General features: G+C 44.9%; 1 protein-coding gene across 1 annotated transcript in view; it reads right to left on the bottom strand.

Annotated features, from left to right (window-relative positions):
• Window positions 1-993: 993 nt before the first annotated feature.
• ZNF541 (zinc finger protein 541) overlaps window positions 994-21166 on the bottom strand; it is a 33425-nt gene continuing 13252 nt past the window's right edge. Inside the window, exons 7-17 of the mRNA XM_087971196.1 lie at window positions 20624-20783; window positions 18062-18211; window positions 14627-14960; window positions 13849-13912; window positions 12491-12633; window positions 11882-11985; window positions 10901-10976; window positions 9358-9446; window positions 7620-7760; window positions 4797-4978; window positions 994-3220 (exon numbers count right to left, since the gene is read on the bottom strand). Of these exons, the coding sequence (XP_087827322.1) occupies window positions 3061-3220; window positions 4797-4978; window positions 7620-7760; window positions 9358-9446; window positions 10901-10976; window positions 11882-11985; window positions 12491-12633; window positions 13849-13912; window positions 14627-14960; window positions 18062-18211; window positions 20624-20783 (1603 nt within the window). The 3' untranslated portion in view covers window positions 994-3060. The remainder of the gene's footprint in view (window positions 3221-4796; window positions 4979-7619; window positions 7761-9357; window positions 9447-10900; window positions 10977-11881; window positions 11986-12490; window positions 12634-13848; window positions 13913-14626; window positions 14961-18061; window positions 18212-20623; window positions 20784-21166) is intronic.

Below are 21166 nucleotides of genomic sequence, written 5' to 3'. Positions count from 1 at the left end.
GGCTGAGGTTTATGTAAAATTATTTTGAGTATGTACTCGAAGAAGCTAGCAAAATACAGGTAGTCTTCGACTTACAACAGTTCATTGTCAAGCCCAAAATTGACATATGCATAGCCTTATTATATATTCCTTTTCCTTTCTTTCTCTTTTCTGGTTATGGGGCGGAAGGATTTTGGGCTTGCCACATTCCTAAGGTGGGAGGAGTGGAGATAGAGAGAGTTGTTTAGGCTAGGTGGTCCTCCTTCTCGTGGGAACGAAAGCTGACCCTGCTGAGACCTGGAAGGGGAGATTGATGACACCAGGCAAACGTTGATTTACTTCTATTGGGGAATGTGATTTTGGGAGGGTGTCTCTAACTTCCAATATTATGTGGTGTAATTCCGGGTTGTGTCAGATCCAGAATTACAACAGACTTTGCCAATTTGATGCTTTCCTAAATAAAAGAAATTGATTTGGAAGATGGACCTGACGTTCATTTAGTGACTGTTCAAAGCTACAACAGCACTGAAAAAAGCGACTTGACTGTTTTTCAGAGTTACGAGCTTTGAAGCATCCCTGTGATCGTGTGATCAAAATTCAGATGCTTGACAACTGGTTCATACTTACGACCGTTGCTATGTACCGAGGTCATGTGATCGCCTTTTATAACTGACAAGCCAAGTCGATGGGGAAGCCAGATTCACTTAACAACCAGGTTACTAACTTATCAATGGGGAAAGACTTATAACACACAATTTTTTTTGCCACAGTTGTTAAACGAATCACCGGAGTTGTTCAATGAATCATGTAGTTAAGTGAATCTGGCTCCCCCCATTGACGGCTTGTCGGAAACCAGCTGGGAAGGTTACAAATGGGGATCACATGACTCAGGCAACTGTCGTTACTACCTGCCGGTTGCCAAGTACCCAAATTTTGATCATGTGACCGTTGGAATACTGCAACGGTCATTAAATGTGAAAACTGGTCATAAGTCCCTTTTTTCAGTGCCATTGTTAACTTTGGACAGTCTCTAAACAAATGATTGTAAGTCAAGGACCACCTGGGTATGATACCTTCTGATGCTATAAAGAGCCAGAGAAACAGCCTTGAAGCAAATCCTTGGAAACCATTCTGTAAACAGACAGAAATATTTCTTAAGAGGAAGGGAGATGATAAGGATCGTATTCCTCTCTGATTCGATGGGATGTAACAAGCGGGTAAGGTAAAAACACGGGAAGATGTGCCAAATTTTGTTCCTGCCTGTTGGGAAATTGCCAGCCAGGCTGGAAGGAGGAGTCAAGCGAGGGCCTAGCTTGGAGTCCTTGCATCGCCACAAGTGGTGTACAGGCTTGGCCTTCCCCCAGGATCCAGGAAGTCTCATCTGGTTGTTCCCAGGGGAAGCCAAGCAGTCTGGAGAGATTCTTGTAACATAGGTGGGAGGCAATAAAGTTATGGAGTTCAACTATTCACATGTGGTGGGTGTTTACACTTGACATTGCCTCAATAGTTTTCTGCTTTCCTACAGAGCAGGGGTGTGAAATACAAGGCCCGCGGGCCACATCCAGCCTGTGATGTGGTCAGATCCGGCCCTTAGGGCCGTCCTGGAAAATGGCCCATGTCGCTTCAGCCCAGTCTAGCCAATGCAGAGGAAACACGGAGCCAGCATGGCTTCAGCCCGGTCTACTCAGTGCGAAGAGGAAACATGTTAGCAGTCCAACAGCAAAAGTCCTCGTTCTCTTTGGATTTCCACACTGTCATTTGGATCGGAGCTAGCTAACCAAAGAATAAATCCAGAAAGCGGCTGCACTTTTGGTTGCAAAACCCAATTTAATAACCAACGCTGAGTGCATACAAAATAACAAGAACACAGATCACTTCGGCACTATAGAGTGAATCAAAAAGCAGTTGTACAATATCAGTCACAGAAAAGATACGAAATACAATGGCAATTTCTCACTGATTGGTCTATTTTGTTCTCCTCCAAAATAAAAATAGAAATATTAACAGAACTCTACAAGACACAGCTGGGTTGGGATGGAGGAGAGAGAGAGAGAGAGAGAGAGAGAAAGAAAGAGAGAGAATTTGAGTATCATAACATTTGAACTGAACAAGATATGCAACAAAATACAATAGGCAGAGGATGTGATTTGTAAGTTAAATCAACTGTTAAATTACCTGTTAAGGTTACACCTTCAAATCTGAAAGTTAATCCCCTGAATCAGCCTGTTTTGTATTGAACACCATAAAACCCTTCTAGCTGGGAGGATTAAGTTCCAGAAACCATCCTTAAAACAGCCTGATCAGGAGATCTTGCACACTCTTAATAAACATACTTCCAAGTCTTTGTGTCTAAAATTTAATGCAGTCTTAATTCGTTAAGTCACATAGGATGGAATATGAATTGTCCGGTGCGATATAATATTGAGTATTTTAGAAGTTTAATCTGTACTAGCACAGAAACTCCCCAAAAATACTTTAATACAAATGGTTAAAGCTGACATCGTTAAGTTGATCTGTAAGATGCTGTATTATCTTTTCTTTCTATTGCAACAAATATGGTTAATACTTATTGGAACAGAGATAATAGGGGGGTCTCTTGTCTTAAAATGCAAGCAACAAACTGCTGGCATCAACAGTAGTTCAGCCATCTTAACTTTTCCCTTATTTCTTGTAAATTTTACGAGTCTCACTGTGCATGTTGTCACAGTGAATTCCCTGCCTTCAGGGAATTTTGTCAGCTTTTCCTAGAGATAATGCAGAAGCTGAGGACATGATTGTGTCAAACTGTACGATGAATTTAACTATTTGTAATGAAGGATTGAAGAGGATGGGATTCTTAAGGGCACCACTGAGCCATTCAGGATGTCAACTCCTGGCCTTCAATACTGTAGTGAGGGGTGAATGATCTTTGCAGATGTTAAGTTGGCCTCTCCGTTGCTAACTCAAACCCAGGTGTGTCAAAACTAGGAATCGTTTTATCTATTGGGAGTGTTAAAACATAATTTTTACAAGAAACCTGATTTTTTCCCCTCCCCTGACAGTTTTAACAACTTTCTTACCCCGAAACTGCTCCTTCCCAGTTTACCACTGGAGGAAATCCATGTCCAAGTTTTTTTCTTCCTTCTTTGGTTCATTTTTCAAGTGCTTTAGGGGCCACTTAATTTTTATCATTGGTTCCATTTGTTCCTGTAGGCGATGGCGCTTCATGTGGGCATTCCGACTTTTTATCTTGTCAAACACTCTAGTGGTAGACCAGAGACAGCACTCTTCAGTTGTACAGTTCCCTCCCTCCCTCCTTCCCCCCCTCTCCTTCCCTCCCTCTTTCTCTCTCCCTCCCTCTCTGCCTCTTCCTCCTCCTTTCCCTTCTCTCCCTCTCTCTCCTTCACTCTTTTCCTCCTTCTCTTTCTCACTCCATCTTGCTCTCTCCTACCCTTTCTCTCTCCCTCCTTTCTCCTTTCCCCTCTCCTTCCCTCCCTTTCTCTCCCTCCCTCTCTGCCTCTCTCTTCCTCCCTCCCTCCCTCCTTCCCTCCTTTCCCTTTTTCTCTCCCTCCCCTCCTCTCCCTTTCCCTCCTTCTCTTTCTCACTCCATCTTGCTCTCTCCTACCCTCTCTCTCCCTCCTTCCCCCCTCTCCTTCCCTCCCTCTTTCTCTCCCTCTCCCCCTTTCTCCCCTTCTCCTTCCCTCTTTCCCTCCTTCTCTCTTTCTCACTCCATCTTTTTCTCTCCTACCCTCTCTCCCTCTCCCCCTCTCTCTCACACACAAATATATGGAAGAAATTATCAGCTAGTGTAAGCAAACACTAATACATGGTACCAGATACCGGTGTGTTTCAGAGTGCAATTCAAGGCGCTGGTGGTTACTTTTAAAGCCCTACCAGGCTTGGGACTGTGGTGCCTGAGGGGTCATCTTGCCCAAGACCCTCTACTCATCCAACTAGATCGAGAGGAACAGGCACGCTGCAGTGTCTGTCAGCCACAGAACGTCGGGGACTAGAAGCAGGGCCTCTTCTGCAGCAGCCCCTGCTCTATGGAACATCCTGCCTTTGGAAATTAAAAGTGGCTCCAACCGTGTCAAGCCTTTTTTTAAGGTCCTAAAAACCTGGCTGTATTCTCGAGTTTGGGAGGCTGAATCTGCTAAGTTTCCTTGCTATACTGTTAACAGGCCAGTTAACTGTCTTGGCTGCTCTGTATATTTATTTTGGATATCTTTATTGTTTTAAAATGTTTTTAGCATTTCAAATGTAATGTGTTTTTTTTTTTAATTATAAGCCACCCAGTCATTGACAAATGTGGGAAGCTATAGAATGAATGAATGAATGAATCAATCAATCAATCAATGAGCATCCTCGTTTAATGACTCCATAATCCCTTGCGGGGGGGGGGAGTCTGGGCAACTGAATGGAGCTGAGTGTTTACTGGCCGGATGCCCTTCCTGTTACCAGGGCGGAGTTTTTATTCAGGAGATATATTCTCAGTGTGCCCAGAGAGAGAAATATCTGCCTCTCCCTAGGAGCAAACTCACAGCCTCCTGATTGTGAGGTGAGAGCTCCACCTCTTGGCCACCGCACCACTCGAATGAATGAATGAATGAATGAATGAATATAAAATATAAAATAAAACAGGCTCTCTCTTCCCTCCAGCTTTTTCTGATGCGCCTGGACCAGGGGCCATCAGAGGAAGGCAAAACTTTCTGAGATACCACAGCAAATGACCCCAACATGTGAAACATGAAAGCGGGGGAACGCTTTTAGAGATTAGGCATCCTCACCAAACATGATCACAAAGCTTCAAGAGAGAATGAATAAACAGCGGTACTAACCTGGCACACTCTTTACAAGGGAAGACCCCCTGGCTGACTGTGCTTCTGGGGGTATCTGGAGTGTCCTTCTGGCTGCTGGATGGACTGAAGGCAGTGTGCGCTGTCTTTTTGTAATTCCTTGACTTCGGCTTATTCTCCTGTTCAGGCAGGTGGCAGTGCCTTTTCTTGGGGCTGCATACAACCTGCAAGTCACAGAACATCCGCGGGTTGATTTAATTAACTCACCGTTCACTCGTTTTTCCCCAGTGATAAAAGCTACTTGAGCAATGTTCAGAGAGAACCAATTAAAAGTTAGCATCACCCCCCAAACGGTTATGGCAGTAGATCAATACAACAAACGCTAAAATGCCATGTGAAAAATGGAAACGAAGACCACCATCTGCTGTCATTATTAACTCAGGGGCCTCCAACCTTGGTGACTTTAAGCCTGGTGGACTTCAACTCCCAGAATTCCCCAGCCAGCTTTGCTTTGGAGTTGAAGTCCATCAGGTTTAAAGTCGCCAAGGTTGGAGACCCCTGCTCTAACTTACAGACCTTAGTTGAGCCTGGAATTAGGGTCATTACATCGTGCCGCTTGTTTAAATGGGCCATCACGTGACTGACCTGGCTTTAGGACTTTTTTTGTGGCAGTGTTTAAGTGAAACTTCAGGATATCATGGTTGTTAAGTGAACCCCATTGTCCACAATGTGTGGGTTTTGTTTGTTTTTTTAACCAAAAAAGTGAACTCTGTTTTCTGGCAAAAGCAAAAAAAAAAGTCATCTCAAGTCACGTGACTTGAGATAATGCTGAGCACCCAAAATGCAGTCAGGTGACTCTGGGGGCTGTTGGAACTTCTAATCTGGGTTGTAAGCAAGTACGATATTTTTTTTGGGGGGGGCGTCCATCGTAACTAAGCAACTGGTCGTAAATCGAGGATTACCTGTAAACCAGAGGACCACAACATGACCCAAGCAGAGCTGAAACAATTACGTCAAAGCCAGCACGAAAGGCTTTAAGGTAAAGGAATTTGAGAGGAGAGAGGGCTCTAAGCAAGAATGCTTGGGGAGTGCCGCCCATTGAAAAGGTGCTTCCTTTTCGCCCAGTTGTGTTTGTGCCAAAACCAACAAAGTGCTCCGAAAGCACTTTCACGCAAGAAGCGTGCAAGAAACCACAATGTAGGACCTGTGCAATTAAAAAAAAAAATAGATGCAATTCACCTATCAATCCTTGCAAACATGAACGTAGTGTAAGGAACAAGGCAGAGATTAAGGTGAATTAGATGACTTCCTTTGGTGTAAGTGCAGAGAAGAGCAAGAGAGACGATTAGGGGACTGGAGGCTAAAACATATGAAGAACGGTTGCAGGAACTGGGCACGGCTAGTCTAGTGAAGAGAAGGACTCAGGGGTGACATGACAGCAGTGTTCCAATATCTCAGGGGCTGCCCCAAAGAAGAGGGGAGTCAAGCTATTCTCCAAAGCACCTGAAGGCAGGACAAGAAGCAACAGGTGGCAACTCATCAAGGAGAGAAGCAACCTGGAATTGAGGAGGAAATTTCCTGGCTGTTAGAACAATTAATCAGTGGAACTGCTTGCCTCCAGAAGTTGTGAATGTTCCAACACTGGAAGTTTTAAAAAGATGTTGGATAACCTTTGTCTGAAGCAGTGTAGGGGGTTGGACTAGAAGACCTCCAAGGTCCCCTCCAACTCTATTATTCTATTCTATTCTATTCTATTCTATTCTATTCTATTCTATTCTATTCTATTCTATTCTATTCTATTCTATTCTAGTAATTAGTAAAATAAATAGAGTAGAGTAGATGAATGGGGGATTTGGTCCATTGCTACCTGTAGTTCTGTTTTTAACCAGGATGGTTAACAGGTGCAGAGAAAACAAAATTGTTTCCCACTGACCACAGGGGGAAAAAGCATAACAGCACAATTATCAAACCCTGTGCTCACCTGCCACACAGGTGCACCAATATCAGAATCATCTGCAAACCAATCAATCATTCGGTCATGGCATTCTTACAACAGCCAGATGGTATTTTGCGTTTCAGACTTTTGTTTCTTGCAGGATCCAATCGGGGTCAGACACTGGGACCAGAGATTTTGTCTTCTGAGTTTTTGGAACTTCTCTCTCTAGCAGTGTGTGTGTGCGCTTTGGGCTGTTCTGTGGGTGGTGTTTCATAGCCCAAAGCACACACTCTGCTAGAGAGAGGCTCCCAGAAGACTAAACCTCTAATCCCAGGAACTGACCCAGATTGCATCCTGCAAGATTATCCTGGGCCATGTATATTCACCTCCAATTTTATTTACGTTTGGAATATGGCTGTAGGACAGGGTTTGGATTCCTGTGAAAGCCCCCATTTTTATTTGAAGGATAAAAAAATAAAATCAATTCGCCAGTGATTTTGGAAAACTGAAGGGTGCTGCCTTCCAATGGGTACAGTCACTTCTAATTTACCAGGCAGTCCCCATTCTTAACAGTTTATGAGGAACCCATAGAGCCGTAAAGGAGCTGCAACAACGTTAACCTGAAAGTCAACAAGCTGCAACGGTGTGGAAAGAACCACTGTCTGGATTGCAAAATACAAATACGGAAAATACCACTGAATTTTTACAGAACAAATATTTATTCCGACAGCTTCACAAAAGGGAAAGAGGGAATCAGATCAGGGAAATCCCCTCCTGCAGGACCCTGGAAATTGGGCGGGATGAATTCCTCGTTTTCTAAAGTAAGCGGCGGATACAGTATAAAAGGGGGGGGGGAATGTAGCTTTTTAAAATCCATCTCCTAAATCTCAGCTGTCGCTTCCCAACCAACTTTTTCAATCTTGTTCTACCTTTTCTTCATCCAATTCCGCCTCATCCTGCTCGGTCCGGGGTCTCTTTTCTCCCCCTTGCGCTCGGTTGCAGTCAAACTTCAATATTTTTTTCCAGCTGTAGTAGTATTCGACACACTGGGAAACAGTTTTAGTTTGTATCTATTGGAGGAGGAGGGAAGAAGAAATCGTTCCAATGGGGGCAAAATGGAAGGCATCCTTTTTAAAGGGCTAAACCAGAGGTCTCCAAACTTGGCAACTCGTGGACTTCAACTCCCAGCCGGCTGGAGAATTCTGGCTGGAGTTGAAATCCACAAGTCTTCAAGTGGCCAAGTTTGGGGACCCCCCTGGGCTAAACAAACAAGGCAGGGATGGGCTGCTACTGGTTCAGGCGAACCGGCATCTAATTTTATTGCCAGTTTGGCGAACCAGGAAATCCCACCCCTGGCTGGCCCTGCCCGCCCCCCTCCCCTCCCCTGAGTCCCCAACTTTTTGGATGCAGGTAGGGGGAGGGCACACATGGGAACTCAGGGAGGGCGAAAAACTGGCCTCCTGGAAGTTTGGGAAGGCCGGAAATGGGCCTGTTTCCGGCTTCCAGAGCCCGGGGAGGCTGTTTCCGCCCCCCGGAGGCTCTAGGAAAGCCTCCGGAGCCTGGGGAGGACAACAACAACACACACACACACACCCCCGCTGTGGTACAGGAGGCCAATTAGGCCATGCCCAGCATGGCCACACCCACCCAGCAACCAGGCAGAGAACCCTTTGCTAAAATTTTTTGAAGCCCTGGAACAAGGTATAGATGTGGTCTTTCTTTGCACGTCCTTCTGCCTTCAAAAAGGTCTGGGATCAGGTTTAGGATTCAGGGGCCGGAAGTCCTCAACCGACAATCACAAGGGGGGAGGCCCAACCTTTCTACTGCTAAGCAGGACAGTTTTGTCGTGAATCTTGCTCCGTTTTACGGCCCTTCTTTTCACAGTTAAGGGAATCGCTGCGGTGGTACAGCTAGTAACACGGCGGTTAGGTCCATCCGGCTTCCCATTGCCAGAAGGTTGCAAAGGGGGATCACGTGAGCCCAACCCCCCCCCCCCCAGGACACTGTCGGTTTGCCAGGCTTCTGAATTGTGATCATGGGACTGTGGAGATGCTGCAATGGTCACAAGTGTGAAAAAATGGCCATTAAGTCCCTTTTTTCCCCCGCCACTGCCATTATAACTTTGAACGATCACAGAAGGAACCGTTGTAAGTCAAGGAGTCCTTGTGACAAAAGTGACCTCAGCTGCTCTTAATGTAAGCAAGCCACTAAGCCCGTGATGGCGAACCTATAGCACGCAAGCCACAGGCAAGCTTACCTCACTGTGCATGCACTTCCAGCTGATTTGGGGGCCTTTTTTGGCCTCCCAGAGGCTTCAGGAAAGCCTTTGCAGGCCGAAAAATAGGATTGTTTCGTCACTTCCTCTATTTCTGGAAATACCGGAAGTGGCTAAACGGGCCCATTTTTTGGCCTGCAAAGGCTGCAGAAGCTTTCCTCAATCAAGCCTTTGGTAGGCCGAAAAAGCCTCAAACAGGCCAAATATCAGCTGGGGCGGGGGGGTCGCGTGCATGCGCAGTGAGGTAAAAACATTAGCCACCACTGCACTAAGCTGTGTGACCTGAGGACAATTAATGGATTGTAAAGGGAACAGGAAAGCTGGGATATTCAAAACAAAGGATATACCTTTGAAAGAGGAAATGAAAGCACCCCTTTGGTGGAAAGCCTTACCTTCTTCTGTATGAGGTAGAAGTCCTTTTTGTGCAAGGCAAAAGATTTTTTGAACAACTGCTTCTCAGCAGGCGTCCACAGATGTGAACCTGAGATTCCAACAAGAAATGAATTAGCGATCTAAACCAGGGGTCCCCAACCGCCGGTCCGCGGACCGGTACCGTAGCCGCGGAACAAGCCTTACTGGGCATGGTTGCTGGCGCCGCCATCTTTTTGGTAAAAAAGCAATTTTTCGTCAAAAGATGGCGGCGCCAGCGCTTGGTGAGCTTTTCCGGTAGAAAGCCATTTCTACCCGAAAAAGCTCACCAGAAGCGCTGGCGGCGCCATTTTTTGACGAAAATCACTTCCGGTGACGCCACCGGAAGTGATTTTTCGTCAAAAAGATGGCGGCGCCAGCTGACGCCGGAACCGGACGCGGCGCCCAGCTGACGCCGGAACCGGGCCGCGGCGTCGAAAAGGTTGGGGATCCCTGATCTAAACGATCTGTTTAATGAAATTAACCTCTCTGTTGCCTCCCTTTGGCTTATTTTTGTTTCCTGGGGAAAAACCTTCTCACGTAGCGAGTTTGTCCGTCGATACCTCTGAAAAACTCAAGAGCCTGTTTTGCTTTAATTAATTAACATTTAACAGCCACAAAGGTGAACCAATTCACATTTCCCAGTAAAAGAAACTCAGCAGTAGAAGGTGTTTCCTGTCTGAGTAGTGGACAGAATGTCCAATGTCCCCTGAAATTTAAACTTAAATTAAGAGTTAAATTAACTGACATCCCTTTTTATTATTTCCTAACTCCTAATTTTTAAACCTAGAAGTCTTCTTTTTCTTCCAAGGAGTTACTTCACCTTGGCAAATATCACTGATTTTACAATGAATGCCCAAATTGTAATTTTCCTTTTCCCGTTTTTAAGAAGTGGATTCTTTTCCCCACATAAAATCAAGAATGATGGGAAAAGGGAAAGGGTCTTAAAAGATTTAAGTACTTAAATTTAGGTACAAAGCCCTCAATCCAAAAAAGTTGACATCCTAGAACAGGGGTGGGCAAACTACGGCCCGCGGGCCACATGCGGCCCGTTGGTCTTTTTAATCCGGCCCGCCGAAGATTGGTACAGAATTAAGGTTTGATGTGAATGATTGAATGATTGCATTCATTTGATTTTGACTTGTAATGTCAGGCATTTCGACACCCGGTGGCGGCCCATCTGTCAAATTTTAAAAGTCAATGAGGCCCCCGAGCCAAAAAGTTTGCCCACCCCTGTCCTAGAAGAAAACAGAGATGGGCTCACTGCACACAACCCCACTGCTCCAGCTAACTTTAAATACCTCCTGCTACTGCTTCTACTGCTAATACTGATGATGTTACCTAGTTTGGGTCATGAAACGTCTGCCACAAAACAACCAAGCTCAGAAATTCCCCCTCCGCCTCCACCCAATCAACCACAACGGTGTATTCTGGCTGACTGTACAATTCCCCTGCTCCAGCTGCTAAATTGAAATATCTTAACCCCATGGCTATGTATCCTGACCAACTGAGGTCAACTGCTTTTACCTGAGTAATGGTAGTTAGCAAGAGGATGGCCAGGAAGCTTCTGTGGCCCTTGGAGTAACATCATCTCCAGCGCTTCCTAGAATTGTTTTTAGAGAAGACGATTGTTAAACAGTTGGGGAAACCTTAAGATGATATGGGTGTATGCTCTATGTAAGGAGTCTCCAAACTTGGCAACTTTAAGACTTGTGAACTTCAACTCCCAGAATTGCCCAGCCCAGCATGATTAGCTGAGGAATTTTGGGAGTTGAAGTCCACACATCTTAAAAGTTGCCAAGTTTAGAGATCCCCACACTATGTTAAGCTTGAATATGATTCATTTGCTTTGGGGTTATTATTACACGTGCCATCAACATACTATGTTTAATATAACATAAAAAAACAGGCTTGCTCAAAGTTTTAACCAGTGTATATGTCAGGCGCAAGCAAGTAGAACCACTTGTGGTGAATCTTACCAAACAGAAGTTGTGTGCTGCTAGTCGGCTGTTACAAGAATCTCGTCAGACTTGGGAACAGTCAGATAAGGCTTCAGGGACTCTGGAGGAGATCAGGCCGATACCGGTGTCTGCAGTGCTAGAACTCTAAGCTTGGCACCCTCTTAACACCTCCCTCCAGTGGCTCAGTGATTAAGATGCTGGGCTTGTCAGCTGGAAAGCTGACAGCCCAGCTTTGAGACCTGAGCATCATGCGATGGGGTGAGAGCCCGTCTCTGCCTAGTCTTGCCCACCTAGCGGTTTGAAAGCATGCAAATGCGAGTAGATAAACAGGTACCACTTTGGTGGGGAGGAAACAGCGCTCTACGATGTCATGCTGGCCACATACGGCAACGATCAGCGGAGTAAAATCTACAGGGACTCCTTTTCAGGGTTTCTTTCTTTTTTTCTTAATGTGCCAGTGTGTTCACAGAAAAAAAAAAGTGTCAATAAAGGTTAGCTTTCTTTTTTCTTTCCAGTCCAGCTGGAGAATTCCATCCCAGCATCTTACCAAAATGTTTCCTTGGGCTTCGTGCAGACAATGTATGGCTAGTTCTAAATTGGTCCCTCCGCCTGGCATCGCGCTGGAGCAGGCCAACTTTAGCAGATCTGCCACTGCAAGTGAATTCGTTTTTAAAAGGACTTGTTAAAAAGTTCTGCTCAGCAGGAATGACAACTACACAGGCAGTCCTCGACTTACAACAGTTCATTTGAGGTGACCGCTCAAAGTTACAACAGCCACTGAGAAGCAGCGAGTTATGACCCGTTTTTTCACACTTACGACCATTGCAGCATTCCCACGGTCATGTGATCAAAATTCAGCCACTTGGCATTTGATCTGACTCATGTTTATGATGGTTGCAGTGTCCTGGGGTCATGCGATCTCATCTTTTCAGATTCACTTAACAACTGTGTTACTCACTTGACAACTGTAGTGAATCGCGTTAACAACTGTGGCAAGAAAGGCCGTAACATGGGGGCAAAACTGACTTAATACATTTAGCAACAAAAATTTTGGGCTCCATTGTGGTTGTAAGTCGAGGACTGCCTGTAGAAGACAAAGAAGTGTGTGCATGTAGGGTGGGAAGAGCATCAAAGATGGGGAAAACTGCCCCCACACCTCTTTTCTGGGTCTCCTTGTTGGTGACGATGTCTCCCCAGGGCTTCCAGACTAGCGAGGCTGGGTGCTCATACTCCTCTATATTCGATCTGTCTTGGAGATCGGGTATATCCGCCTGGAATCGGCTTCCGATGTTAATGTGCCTGAAATAACAGAAAAGAGATGTGAAACAGCGTAATTCCTTTCTTTTTTAAAAAAAAAAAAACATGAATGAGGAGGTTAACTATTAAAAAGAAAAAGAAGAAGTTATTAATAGTTATTAATACATGGATACATATAAGAAAAATAAAAAAAATATAAAAGAAACAATAGGACAGGGACAGTACAGACCTCTTAGGAAAGGGGTGAGGTCAATAGTGGACAGTCTAAGGTTAAAGTTTTTGGGGTTTGGGGAAGAAACCACCGAGTCAGGTAGAGGATTCCAGACATTGACCATTCTGTTGCTGAAGTCGTATTTCCTGCAATCAAGTTTGGTGCGGTTTACCTTGAGTTTGTATCTATTGTGTGCTCTTGTGTTGTTATGGTTGAAGCTGAAGTATTCATTGACAGGTAGGACATTGCAATGTATGATTTTATATACCATGCTTAAATCAGACCGAAGACGGCATAGTTCTAGGTTCTCTAGGTCTTGAAAACTGTTGGTGGAGATTCTTAATCATCCAGGTCATAGTTGTTTCAAAATTGCTCCCCACCCACCCGAGGGCAAATGGACTGTTTTTTTCCTTGAGGAAACAGGATACTGTTTATTTAAATTAGGAGAGTTAACCACAGAGCAATCTTTTTTAATGCCATCAGGGTAATACTTCCATCTTGCAAGAGCACTTCTTTTCGTGTCACAATGCAAGCAAAGCACCATGCCAAGGCAGTCCAACGATAATCGCCTAATGAAATTATGAGATAATTTCATTAGGACAGGAGATGGGTTCTTAACGGGTGAATTTTTAATTGACACAAATGAGACCAGAGAAGGTTTTCTCAGTGGAGGCATCCTGATTACAGGTCCTCTCCTAAAAGTGAGGCTTATCGCTGATAAATTTAAAAAACAAAGTCCAGGCCATCTTGATTTTGCCAGCTTTTCACAGGCTTGTTGCTGGGTTGTTGTTTTTTCCTGTTTTCAATTGTGTTGTCAAGTTTGTCTTTTGTTTTTTGCAAATCGCCTTGTGAGGCTAAAAGAATAAAAACATGTGTATAAAAAAGCCAAGAGGAGAAGATTTGAACAGAGAATACATGGAAGAAAAAAATGGAATAGTTACGACAGTTGGAATATTGTGCTTGCTAAAGCTACACATCATCAAAAAAGGAGAGAACATTGAGGTGTTATTGCAACCACTGAGTAACACTGTGGTCATGTCACTTACGGTTCTATGTTAATTTTGGTAGTATCTTTCACAAGAGAGAATAAAAGGGCTCCATCCATTCCATCTAAAAATAAAAGCATAAGTTAGAAACAAAATCAACGTTTATGGAATCTTTCTCTTCTCTTTATCATTGTCATCTGCAACCCCAGAAGCAGGATGAAGGATTGAACCCAGATGGTTTCTTCAGTTTTTTTCGCTGCTCTTTTACGGGTTCAAACACAAGGCTTTTCAAAAAAAACCATATTTTTTAAAAACCCCAAAAGGCAAAAAAAAGAGAGATAAAAATGCAGGTGTTCAGGGAGGGTAGACCATTTTCAATGGATTGTTTATTTATAAATTTTATTGACACCCACCTTACCACAGGGTAACTCTTTATCAATAACTATGATAAATAACGACGGAACTATACTCTTTTTTTGTGGGGGAGACTGATTGGAAGCAGGAAAAGGAACATTATATAAATGAGAGAGGAAGGAAGGAAGGAAGGAAGGAAGGAAGGAAGGAAGGAAGGAAGGAAGGAAGGAAGGAAGGAAGGAAGGAAGGAAGGAAGGAAGGAAGGAAGGAAAAGGAAGAGAGAAAGAAGAGAGAGAAAGGGGGTGGGAGCAAGGACAGAAGGAAGGGAGGAGGGAGGGGAGGAAGGAAAGAGAGAGGGAGGGAGGGAGGGGAGGAAGGAAAGAGAGAGGGAGGGAGGGAGGAGGGCAGGATACAAATAGTGGATTTATTTTACATTGGGCAGCTTCATGCAAATGTCCCAGAGGATGAGGGCCGGGTAAATTACCTAAAACGGAGGTGTACATCGAGACAGGAGTGGGATTCGTCGAAGTAGAGTAGAGGGTGTTGAAGTAGAGCCCGGAGCCCTCGCGAATGGGGCTGAGCATCGGGGGTGGCGTGTACGGAGAGCACTGCATAAAGCCTTGAAGAAAATGGTCCATGAGGAAGACAGGGGAGCGAAGGTTACTCTGGTAGCATCCCCCAGTACCAGGCTGAATCTCGTTCCCAGCAGGTGAAGGAGGTGGGATGAGCAGGGATTTGGGGTGAGCTCGCTTCTTCTTCTTCTTGGGGGGCATGCCCTCCTGGAGATCCTTATCATCCTGGCTTTCCTTCTCGTTAACCTGACCCAAAAGAAATGGAGCCAAGGACTTTAGATTGATCAACTGGAAAAGCAAAAATTAAGGTAGCCTGCACAAGTAGTATATCCTTAAAGGAATACCGTATCTTTGTCCCAACTATTCAAGCTAGTAAAGACTACCTAGAATCCCAGTGTACTATAGGTGGGAATGCTACAATGCAGGGATCCTGCAATTATAGGATCCAGTCCAGCCTTGGCTCTGGCTTCTCTAGAATCCACTATACTTACACTATCAAGCAGTTTTTGACTTAAGAACCTTCTGTTTTTTTCTTTTCTTTTTAACGACCCCGTAATCACTTGCATCAGGATGGACTCAGGGTGACCGAATGGAGCTGAGCGTTTACTGGCCAGATGCCCTTCCCAAATGCCTATGTGGAGTTCGCAGCAGATTTTTTTTCACTGCGCCCAGAGAAAGAAAATATCTGTTCGCTACCTAGGATTGAACTCACAGCCTCCTGATTGTGAGGAGAGGCTACTACACCCATCTAAGAAGTTTCTCCTATGCTTAGTTAAAATCACTTGCCTTACGAGTTTTACGCTAGTTACGCTGTTCTTTGCAATGACAGAAAATAAATCTGCCTCAACTGTTATGACGTGTCTTAAAATTATTTTATTTATTTGTACTATCCGCCCTGTACTATCTTTACAAATAACTCAAGGCGGTGAACATATTCAACACATTGTTCTCCTCCTATTTTCCCTATTAACAACAACCCTGTGAGGTGGGTTGGGCTGAGACAGGTGAGTCACCTATCTCTAAGTCACCCAGCTGTTTCTTCATACTTAAGGCGGGACTAGAACTCACCGTCTCCTGATGAGTGGCCCAAAGTTACCCAGCTGGCTTTCATGGCTAAGGCAGGACTTGAACTCATAATCTCCTGCTTTCTAGCTTGGTGCCTTAACCACTAGACCAAACATACCTAAACCACCAGAATTGGTTTTCTCTTCTCCACAACCAATCCCGACAACCAAATATTTTATTGATATCAGTCTACCAAGACAAATAACCATCAAGATCCACCCAGAGTACCAAATACATCAGATTTCTTACCACATTAAATGTTATCTCCCCCAGAGAATCCTAGGAATTGTAGCCTGTCAGACATATTCAGAAAATCCTTTATCTGTACCGCCTGCCCCATGCCCAGAGGATTTCAGAAACTCGACACTGAATAACCATAGGGGGAAGGGAATCAATAGCCAAATAAAAAGAGAATTACTCCTACAATCTAGTTTTCATTTAAAAAAAGTACTTTAAAGAAGGTTGAAAGCTGCAATCCTGAAGGGAAACTGAAAATGCCAACTCCGTTGGCGATGGGATTATGACATCACCATGCTGTTCTTCCAGCTACGGCCTTTCTATCTATAAATGTTGACCTAGGACAGGGAGGGAGATTATGGTCCCTTTATGACTTGTGGACTTCAACTCCCAGAATTCCTGGGCCAGCATGGAATTCTGGGTGTTGAAGTCCACAAGTCACAAAGGGGCTATAGTAGTTCCCCATTATTGAATGAGGACTTCACTCTCTCACTTAGCATTGATAAAAGGTAGTGCTGTCTGGCAGGTCTGGCAAATGTAGGAAGCCTTTAAAACATACAAATCTGTAATTTCACCCACAGAGTGATTTAATGGCCGGATGCCCTTCCTGTCGCCAATGCGGAGTTTTGTTCAGCAAATACCTTCTCGCTGTGCTCAGAGAGAGAAATATCTACTACTTCTACCTAAGATTGAACTCACAGCTTCCTGATGGTGAGGCGAGAACTCCACCTCTAGGCCACCGCACCACTCCATTTCACCCACTTAAATTTCACCCGCTAAATGACTATAAAATGGAGGTTTCTGTTCCTCCGCTGGATTTTAACTCAGCAGCAGGCCTACCATATCTGCTGAGGACATGATGCTTCCACTTTTCTTTGGGAGGGACAGAAGAAAGACGGAGAAATCCCTGTGGAGGAATTTAAGAAGCTGAGCCACTGTGAAGCAGAGAGCCGGGAGAACTTCTAGGCCCAACCAGGAGGAGAAGTAATGGCCTACATGTGGCCTGCTTTCTTTGGGGTTTGACTTGTGACATAAACATGGCTGAGCTCGAATCAGGATGCTGGTGACCTGCATCACAACTGGGTCATGATTAGGTGGTTTTAGGCAGATCACTGTTTCTCAGCCCTTTCCCAGGCAAGCTCACAGGCAGATATAAGCCCTTACAAGATAGCAATAGCATTTAGTATTTAGGTTTATATATAAACAGCTGGGGTCTCCAACCTGGGCAACTTTACGACTTGTGGACTTCAACTCCCAGAATTCTGGGAGCTGAAATCCACAAGTCGTAAAGTTGCCCAGGTTGGAGATTCCTGCTTTACAGAACTCTCTGGGCTTCATATATTATCTTGCCCTGGTGGTGCAGTGGTTAAGATGCAGTATTGCAAGCCTGGAGTTCGATCCTGACAGGGTTCAAGGTTGAACTCAGCCTTCCGTCCTTCCGAGGTCGGTAAAAGGAGGACCTGGATTGTTGGGGGCAATTATGCTGACTCTGTAAACCGCTTAGAGAGCTGGAAAGCACTGTAAAGCATCATATAAGTGGTATTTCTCTTCCTTTCCTCCTTCCTTCCTTCCTTCCTTCCTTCCTTCCTTCCTTCCTTCCTTCCTTCCTTCCTTCCTTCCTTCCTTCCTTCCTTCCTTCCTTCCACCCACTCCCCTCCACGGTGCACAATGATTAGAATGCAGTATTGCAGGCGAACTCTGCCCACTGCCAGCAGTTCGATCCTGACCGTCTCAAGGTTGGACTCATCAGCTTTCCCTCCTTCCAAGGCCAGTAAAACAAGGACCCGGATTGTTGGGGGGAAGATGGCTGACTCTGCAAGCCGCTTAGAGAGGAATGTAAAAGCATTGTGAAGCGGTATATAAGTCTAAGTGCTATAAGCAATTTTTAAAAAACGGTGCATTTCTTATTCTTCAAAACGGCCAATTCTGCACATGCTACGCAACATGGAAAGTTGAATTCCATGAATTGCTGTTGTTAACCAGAACTTAAAAGCAAATCATGTTATCTCTGTAATTTAAAATTAAGACTAGGAATCACCACCCACTTGCTGTTGGTTGGCAGCCATTATGGGTACCGAGACAGGCATTACGATCGGGGCCACTGCTCCATCTTCCAAAAATCTTTTCGTTTCGGGAGGAACCGCTGCTGCCTGGAAGGGCCACTTCTGAGGATGTAACTGCTCTGCCTCATAGGCCTTAAAAGGAAATATAAAAAGGAAATATGTATTCCGGCAATAAGACTGCAAGCTGTAACGTAAATGCTGGTTCGCTCTTTTAAACTGCAGGTAGTCCTCAACTTAATGACCGTAATGGAGCCTGCTCATTACGGTCATAAGTCGTGACCATCCTAAAAGCAGACAGTCACATGACTGACCCAATTTTACGACCTTATTGCAGTGGTCAGTAAGTGACTCTGCAATAGTTAAGCAAACCCATTGTTTGTCATGGGGTATTTTTGCCCGAGAAAATCGGAAGTAAACACTGGTTTTCAGCCAAAAAGTTGTAAATTGCAGGCACGTGATGTTTGCAAGTGGCCATAAAATGCCTAGTGCCTGAAACACGATCACATAACCTGGTGGGGAGGGGCATTGGGTTGGAACTTCTGTCATAACTTTGAACGGTCGCTAAATGACAGCTCGTCAATTGAAAACTACCTGCCTTCTGTCCCAGATTCTGTATTGGTCTTTCCAAAAGACTTACTCTGGAAATAAATATTTAAGATTTAAAAGGCAAGTGGAGAGAAATATCTTTTTTCTTTTTTTACAACCCGGTAATTTCTTAATTCGGGGTAGAATCGGGGTGACTGAATGGGGCCGAGAATTTACTGGCCGGGTGCCCTCCCTGATGCCTAGGTGGAGTTCTGTTTGCAGCAGGTATTTTCTCTTTGAGCCCTGAGAAAAACGTCTGCCACTACCTAGCATTGGACTCTCAACCTTCCAAGTGGGAGGGGGGAGTCTTCACCACCAGGCCAACCTGGAAGGAATGTCTAATGAAATTTAAAAAAAAAAACACCAAATTGTTCACGTTCCCCCTTTCAAAGCTGTTATAAAACTGCAGTCCTAGATCGATTTAACTGGCAGTTAAATATATTCCATTCTAGACATACCTTCCTGGAAGCCAACCCTAAGTAATAACCACGCCGGGATACATTCAAATAAACAGTCAAAAGACTGGATTGAAGATTAATAATGATTAACATTTTGTGTAGCGATTTCGGAACAATCGAAGCATTCCACACACATTAGTGCAACTGTCTTCTTTAAAATAGCTTCCTATCCCCCATTGGCAAGTTCATCATCGCTTTTTAATGCAGTGGGTTGTTGTTTTTTCTACATGGATTATTAGCTGCCTGGAGCTTTTGCTGGCCAAAAAAAAAAAGCGCTTAATAGTAAAAGAAGTTCTACAGTACAACTGTTGGGAAAAGGATGAAAGCAGCACCTCTCTCTTGGCATTTTGTCTCCCTGAATACATCCTGGCAATATTTTGAGTTGTAAAAAATAGCTTTGATCAGAAATAAGAAACAAAGCATGCAGACTTCTTCTGGAAACCTTAGCAAAGATCTGGGGATCCAAGGTAAGGAATGCAGTGAAGCAGGCTACCAATAAGAAAAAAAAGGAATATTTGTAGCCCAGGGCTGAACTGTGGGGGTCCTTGGTGCTCTCTGAGCTTGGTGGTTTCCTTGCAGACATTTCATGACCTACCATCAGTGTTAGTAAGGAGTGGGGTGTGTGAGGAAGAGGAGGAAGAGGAGGGGGAAGGGGAAAGGGAGGAGGAAGATTGTGGGGTCCTTGGTGCTCTGAGCTTGGTGGTTTTCTTGCAGACATTTCATTACCCAACTAGGTAACATCATCAGTGCTAGTAGGGAGTGGGGTTTATGGAGTGAAGAGGAGTGGGAGGAGGAGGAAGAGGGGGAGGAGGAAGAAGAGGAGGAACAACAAGAAGGGAGTGACGGGGGGACTGTGGGGTCCTTGATGCTCTTGGAGCTTGGTGGTTTTCTTGCAGACATTTCATGACCCAACTAGGTAACCTCATCAGTGCTAGTAGGGAGTGGAGAAGAGGAATGGGAGGAGGAGGAAGAGGGGGAGGAGGAGGAAGAGGGGGAGGAGGAGGAAGAGGAGGAACAACGAGAAGGGAGCGACGGGGGGACTGTGGGGTCCTTGATGCTCTCGGAGCTTGGTGGTTTCCTTGCAGACATTTCATGACCCAACTAGGTAACCTCGTCAGTGCTAGTGAAGTTTGTAGGGGAAGTGGGGCAGGAGGTGGTGGCGGAGGACTGTGGGGTCCTTGATGCTTTCTGAGCTTGGTTGTTTTCCTGAAGACGTTTCATTACCCAGCTAAGGAACATCATCAGCGTTAGAAGCGGGTGGGGTTTATAAAAAAAAGAGAGCAAATCTCGCTGCCCTCTAGCATGGATGACGTTCCCTAGCTGGGTCATGAAACGTCTGCAGGAAAACCGCCAAGTTCAGAGATCACCAAGGACCCCACAGAGAGCAGAATCGAGACGAAAACGTTGGGATTCATTCTCCGCGATGGCCTCCTCCTTTTCACGGGGTCCTTCAGCATCCGTGACAACAAACATTCATTTACCAAGGTGATATTCCCTTTACCTGCTGTTTTTCCTTCCCTGATGGAGGCTGCCACTGCTCACCACAGAGACACATGTGGCTGTTCAGGCCCCTTTCGGTATAAAACAGCTGATTGCAGGTTGCACAGCGAAAGCTGTTCCCTTTCTCACTCCTGTCTCCAGGATCTGCCTCAGACTTACTACTGTTGGCAACAATCGATGTAAGCAAGGTGAGAAACGTCGCATTAGGAAGCTCAAATGTCTATGTTATGATTTATACTCCAACCTTATTACAACCCTAACTATGTTCCTGGACTTCAGAGATTCTTTGAAGTCCGGGGGGTGGATGGGTGGGGAGTGCTTCCATTCGCTGCTGAGCTGTGAATTGGGGAAGGAATCTCTCTGGGACATCATAGATAAACAAGGTCTGCCTGAGACATGGTAACTGGGAAGGGAAGAGCGGCTTATGCTGCCAGCCCAATCAAATTTATTATTTATTTTCATTGCAAAAGGCCTGCTTATAAATCACTTTCAAAATTCCATCTTTGGAAGCGGCCAGATTGTCTCTCTGCTTGTCTCTCTGCTT

The sequence above is a fragment of the Notechis scutatus genome, chromosome 8 (assembly GCF_049901735.1).
Source record: "Notechis scutatus isolate UNSWTSFEM ecotype Mainland chromosome 8, rNotScu1.2, whole genome shotgun sequence".
Taxonomy (NCBI): domain Eukaryota; kingdom Metazoa; phylum Chordata; class Lepidosauria; order Squamata; family Elapidae; genus Notechis; species Notechis scutatus.
Note: the sequence above shows the minus strand (reverse complement) of the source record. Positions and strands in the feature narration are given on the sequence as shown.